This window comes from Microtus ochrogaster, linkage group LG8, assembly GCF_000317375.1.
Source record: "Microtus ochrogaster isolate Prairie Vole_2 linkage group LG8, MicOch1.0, whole genome shotgun sequence".
NCBI lineage: Eukaryota > Metazoa > Chordata > Mammalia > Rodentia > Cricetidae > Microtus > Microtus ochrogaster.
The window spans coordinates 23,540,767-23,547,345 of NC_022033.1; the positions used below are offsets into that span (position 1 = coordinate 23,540,767).

The following is a 6,579-nucleotide window of genomic DNA, read 5'->3' on the forward strand; positions in this document are numbered from 1 at the left end:
CACACACACACACACACACACACACACACACACACACACAGGCTTGGGAAATCACGCAGCCAGGGGAAGCTGGGAAGGGTGAAGTCTATCTGTAACTCCATCACTGCAGAAGTAGAAAGAGAAGAACCCTTGAGGCTGACAGGCCAGCCAGGCCAGGCCCAAGTGGAAGACCCAGTCTCATAAAACAAGACAGATAACTCCCGAGGAATGACACTCAAGGTTGACCTCTGGCCTCCACATATACAAATATTCACACACAAACAAGCACACATGAGCATGTAATCTTCTTACAAAAAAAAGATATTTTCATTTGAATCAAAGACAGCAGTATGTTTGAACAGTCAAACACATAGGGCCTCTCTGATACTCCATATGTCTTAAAAAATAAATAAAACTATGTCCTAAAACAAGAAGCTAAAATGTCATCAAGGGAAATTCCCATTGCTTAGTTCCTGGTGAGTTTCAAGTTTTCCATCCAAGGGTCTCTGGGATAAACAGTCCAGCTGGCACACACACTATTAAGATACTATGGTTTTCAGATGATATCAAGAACCAAAAGGCCACATTCACTATCCATGTAATTTAGTAAGACACCTTTCCGTATGCTAATGAATTAGTGACTTTATTAAACATGAGGATGCTACCCTGATGTCAGCAATGAGCAGAACTTAATGAAGATGTGTTTCCCGTAAGATCCTGGCCTTTACATTGGTCCAACATTCTCAGCGGAACCTAACAGTCTATGGATTGACGTGCTTCCATGTATCTATACAAATGTATCAACACAGGATGTGACCACCAGTCTCCATCACATAATCTTACACAACTGTGTGACTAAAATAGGTCCTTCTGACAAGCTCCTTTCGTCTTGATTAAAATAAGAAGAGAAGATGTGAACTACTTAAGTAGATATGTCCTTAATTAGCCGCCATGCCAGAGAAAGATAGGAAACTGGGGCACTAAGTCGGCTCAACAGGTAAAAGGGCACTGGCCTAGAAACATGACTACCTGAGTTTACCCCAACCCCTACCCACATGGTGGAAGGAGAGAACCAACTCCATCAAACTGTCCTACACAAAGAGACACTAAAAAAATAAAGATGCGATGATACACACCTGTAACTCAGAATCCCTGCACTCAGGAGGCTGAGGCAAAGAGTCACAAGTTCAAGGGTAGCCTGGGCTATACACAGCAAGTCCCACCCCCTCATTGCCCACACTCCACTTAAAAAAATATTAAAACAAGGAGCTGGCAAGATGGCTCAGATGGTGCTAGCTATACAAGTCTGATGGCTGAGTTTGAGCCACAAAAGTAGAGTCAGAGAACCAGTTCCTGAAGGTTGTCTGCTAAGCACTCACGTCTGCTGTGCCCTGAGTACCCCCACATAATAATAATAGGATGATCATGGCAACAATAACAGTTTCATTCTAAAGTAAAGGGGCTGGAGAGAGAACTCATTATTTGCACTGCATCCCAGGCAGTGGCTCCACAGATAAGAACAAGATTTGGGTCACATGTTTTTTCCAATTCCTTTTCCCTTCCTTTGGTCATATATTCATTCTCATGTTCTCTGGTCCTAGTTCCCCTGCTCAGTGCTACGAATACAGACCTGACCGGGACACAGACCCTGCCATCCAGGAGACCTAAGTTTATCTTCACTTGTGAAATATTCCTACCTGGCTGAGGTGAGGATCACCTAAGATGTGTGAAAGAACAGGATAGAAGGCACTTATCTGATAGTTACCACTGATCAGATTTATATGGTTTATAACAGAAACCAGCCTCAAGTTGAGGCCTACCAACAAGAATCTCCCAAACTTCCTGGGCACCTGCGTAGGTAGTACATTGTTAGTTCCCCAAGAAAGATGATCATATGTCTCAGTCTCTCCTCTTGTTCCTTCCTGTTCTTCCCTTCTTTTACCAACACCCTCCTTTTGGTTTTTGTTGTTGCATTTATTTTTTTTTCCAAGACAGGGTTTCTCTGTGTAGCCTAGTTGTCCTGGAACTAGCTATGTACACCAAACTGGCTTCAAACTCACAGAGACCACCCTGCCTCTGCCTCCTAATCTTATACCTTACTCCTGCCTCAGTTCCTCCCTGGTCAGTTTACATACCTCTGTTTATGCTGCTGCTCAGAATGTCCTTTCAAAACCCAAATGGATAAGATCTTCTACTATAAAGAAGCACCAATGGCTTCTCTACATATCCAGGGCAAGGTCCAAAGGCTAGAAGCCACTCTCCAAGATTACATACAATGTATCCTGCAGTGACATTTTGTTTGTAATCTAACAAATAAAACTTGCCTGGAGATGAGAGTGCAGAGGCGAGCCACTAGTCAGCCACAGAGGCCAGGAAGCAGTAGCACACACCTTCAATCCAAGAGAAACAAGAGCCAGGCGGTGGCGGCTCACACCTTTAATCCCAGCACAAGGGAGGTGAAGACAGAAAGGGATATGGCTGGGCAGAGAGAGGAATATAAAGCAGGAGGAGACAGGAGCTCAACGCAGTCTGAGGAGTCATAAAGACAGGATTGTCCCTTTGGTCTGAGCATTGGTAGAGGTAGGAACTAGTGGCTGGCCACTCTGCTTCTCTGATCTTTCAGCATCAACCCCTATATCTGACTCTGGGTTTTTATTATTAAGAACAATTCGAATTCATGCTATAGTGTCCTGTCTCAGACTCCTACTGGGAAGCATTCTTGCTGCTCCTCAACACACTAAACCCTTGGTGACCCACCTCATTCTCCTTCCTCCACTGAGCCTCTTCCCTTCGCTCCAGACAAGAAGCTCCCCCACCTCCCATAACCTCAATCCTTTAAACACACTTCACCACTGACTTCTAGAATTACTCCTGGCCCTGCCCAGCCCCACATTTCCAATCCTGAATTCTCCCAGGAAGACAGGCTGTGTTTTCTCAGCTCTGCTGCTCAGAGTCCAAACACAGTCCTGATTCAGTAAATAAATGGCACATATGTGGTGGTGGTAAAACCCACAGCAGCATCTGAGGAAGTGGGTTAGGTCCTAGGACAAGAACACACAACTATGAGACCTTAGGACAATAAAAAGAAGAGAAGCCTGTACCCTCACAGGCAAACTCAAAGAGACAGACACCACTTTGAACAAAGTTATTTCGGCTGAGGTTGCTTTCTCTCTACAAGCATCTTGAGAGCCCATTCAGTCACCTCTACAACTGCCGAAACTAAGCTAGCCCTCAACCAGGAGCTGTGAGCTATTGATCTCTTACCATATGGCAGCTGCTGTGCTCTGCATCCTAGGGGATGGGGAGAATGTACACGGACACTCTCCTCCACTCCACTGTACAGAGGCCAGCTTTCAAACATGCAGACTGGCAAAAACCAGGACTAATTACCGCCGGGGAAAGAGGACCCTGATTAAGGGAGAGTTGTCAGAGAAAAGAGCTGATTAAGGAGCACAGCCCTACTCTCCGTCTCCACAGCTACAACTGGTGTCCAGCCCACAGATGGACTGCACCCCCCCCCACTCTCGAGAGAGCAGCCAGATGCTTAACACTCTTACCAATGATTAGGACTTGCTTCAGAATAACACCCTTCAAAAGCTTTCCGTCCACTCAGAATCCAAACTCTGTCAGCCATTCAAGTTCCACATCCTCCTTTTATCTACTCCAGTCTCCCCTCAATCACTACATTCCAGAGACAGAGATCTTTCAACTTCTTAAATCTTGCCAACTTTCCAGCCATCCCTGTGCTGTCCTCCCAGCAGGGAAAAAGCCCCCCCCCCCGAAGGTGGTTCCTTCAAAAAAAACTCGGTTCCGCCGGGCGATGGTGGCGCACGCCTTTAATCCCAGCACTTGGGAGGCAGAGGCAGGCGGATCGGATCTCTGGGAGTTCGAGACTAGCCTGGTCTACAAGAGCTAGTTCCAGGACAGGCTCCAAAACCACAGAGAAACCCTGTCTCGGGGGAAAAAAAAAAAACAAAAAAAAACCTCGGTTCCAAAAAAAAAAAAAACTCGGTTCCAACTATAACCTTCTAAAGACCATCCTACCCAAACAGCACCCTTCCCGCTCACTGTGAACCAACTTTTTCTCGCTGAATACTCACCACTGACATCTCCAAAAGGGTCACTTTCTTGTTGTCTTGCCCAACCTAGCTATCTCTTTTAGAGACAGGGTCTCTCTGGGCAGCCAGGATGGTCCTCAAACTGCTCCATAAACAAGGACGACCTTGACCCTCCTGCCTCTGCCTCCCAGATGCTGGGTTACAGGCCTACAGGGACGGGGACAACCAGTCTCTCTCTTTAAAGTGAAGGCTCTTTGGTTTCCCTCTATGAATATGACTGGATGCACTGGGGGCTCAGAAGTTCCAGAATGGTTGCTATCAGTGAGGAACATCCTCAGGACAGACCATCAATCATATCATGAGAAAATATCAAGCAGATGTTCACAATGTTAGTTAAGCCCCTACCATGTGCTAGGTATTAGATATCCTTCCGGAAGGACAAACCCACTAGTTCCCAATCCCAGAACAAACTTCCCTGAGAACTTTTTAGGTTAAACACTTGCTGTATGACTCCTAAACCCCCTCTCACCTTTGGCCCACCTTCAAAGGAAGAACTGCCATGCTATGATTCATGCTCACACTGCTGTGACCAAAAAAAAAACAAAAAAAAAAAAAAAAAAACAAGAGCATCTGCCTGGCGGTGGTGACGCATGCCTTTCTTTAACCAGTGCAGGTGGACCTCAGGGAGTTAGAGACTAGCCTGATCCACAAAGCGAGTGCTGTTACGCAGAGAAACCCTATCTTAAAACACACCCCCATACACACCCCAAGAAAAAAGCGGAATGTTTTGACATTCTTTATCGTCACTAAAGCATTCTCACATTCATTTCCGTGAGAGAACCACAAGGCACTTTTCTAGACAGACTCACAACAGGAAGTAAGTAGCAATCACAACAGGGCTGAACTGGGCCAATTGAGGCAGAGTCCGCCTTCTTTCTGATTCAGGAAGGGCAGGAAAGTAGTGGTGAGTCACAGGGGGTCAGGCTTACAATACGGAAGCTCCGAAAAGGCCTGGGTATGAGGAAACAAAAGAGAACCACTGGGATAGCGACATCTTGGGTCTCACAGAGGCCAGATCCTACCTAGTGGGTGAGGAAAATGAGGTCTCAAACTTGTCCAGTTTCACTCAACAAGTGAACAGAGTGGGTACCAGAGGGTCTCCTCACTCCCCAATCCTCTTTTCTCTCCATAAAGGAGGCTTTTCAAGAAGGCTCCTGAGTCAGAGGCCAAAGGCAGCTCAGACTCCCCTCGGAGGAGGGCAGAGGTGTACCGAGACACATAAATGATAGGATGCGGAAACGAAATGAGCCAGGGTGGGAGTGGACGCAGTGGCTGGTAAGGTGGGTGAGGCCGGAGAGAGAAGAACACAATTAAGACAGTGGAACAGACTGAGCACGGAGTTAACGTGCTGTAAGATCTGGGTCAGGAAAGGCCTGATACGGTAGGGAAGAGTTTGAAAGGAGCCCGATGGAGGAAGAGAGCCGGCTCAAGGAGACACAGGAGTCTGGTGGAAAGGGGTCCCTAGCCGGGAGAGGCACCGTAAGCAGTCTAGCCGAAGAGTTCCAGGGTTGAGGGAGACCCCCCCCCCCCCCGAAACGAGTCAGACAAAGTGGAGTCCGGGCCTGGGGAGCCTTAGGAGAGGAAGTGGAGAGTCTGATGGGGTCGGGGCCGCCTCACCGCGCTTGTTTTTGGTGCCGTGCTTCTTGGCAGCCGTCAGCTCCTGTTCAATCTTCTTCTCTAGGAACTCCTGCTTCTTGCTAAGCATCTCCTCCGTGTCCCGAAGCCGCTGGATGGCCTCTTGGGGGGACGGGCCGCCCTTGCTCCCCCTACCCCCTCCAGCCCCGAACAGCTTCCCCAAGACCGACATGGTTGCTGCTCGCCGCGCCGGCGTCCGGCGCCTGCTCCGGCTCGGCTCAGCTCCGGCGCCCGCTCCCGGCCCCGCCGCTCCCCGCAGCCGCAGGCCTCGCCTTCACCTCCGCCCCGCAGCTGGGCCCGGCCGCGCAACCTCCCACAAGCCCCCACGCCCGGGCCGGGCCGGCGTCAGGGCAACGCGCCGCTGACTACAGCTCCCAGAACATCACGCGCCCGCAGCCCCTCGAGTCTAAGGGAGCACCGTGCGCTGCATGCCGGGAGTCCGAGTCTTCCGGCTCGTGGCGTACGACGGCGCACCTTTTTAGTCTCTCCGAGGTCAAAGGGCGAGGTGGCATGCAGGGAAACGTAGTCTCCTTGGCATGTGTTCCGTAGAGGCGGAAGAACAGGGGGAGAAACAGCTATTTTTGTTTGTTTGTTTTGGTTTTTTATTTTTTGTTTTTTCGAGACAGGGTTTCTCTGTGGCTTTGGAGCCTGTCCTGGGACTTGGCTTTGTAGACCAGGCTGGTCTCGAACTCACAGAGATCCGCCTGCCTCTGCCTCCCGAGTGCTGGGATTAAAGGCGTGTGCCACCACCGCCTGGCTGAGAAACAGCTATTACAAAGAGAGAGTTTCGTAGTGTTGCGCCGTGGTAGAGGCCTGGGCTTCATTCCCAGCCCCCAAAGCACATGAT

At 49.1% G+C, this 6,579-nt stretch overlaps 1 protein-coding gene across 1 annotated transcript in view; it reads right to left on the reverse strand.

The window, feature by feature from the left end:
• Positions 1-6,035, reverse strand: part of Chmp4b (charged multivesicular body protein 4B) — a 40,525-nt gene extending 34,490 nt beyond the window's left edge. The window contains exon 1 of the mRNA XM_005363094.2: positions 5,715-6,035. Within this exon, the coding sequence (XP_005363151.1) occupies positions 5,715-5,904 (190 nt within the window). The 5' untranslated portion in view covers positions 5,905-6,035. The remainder of the gene's footprint in view (positions 1-5,714) is intronic.
• Positions 6,036-6,579: the final 544 nt, after the last annotated feature.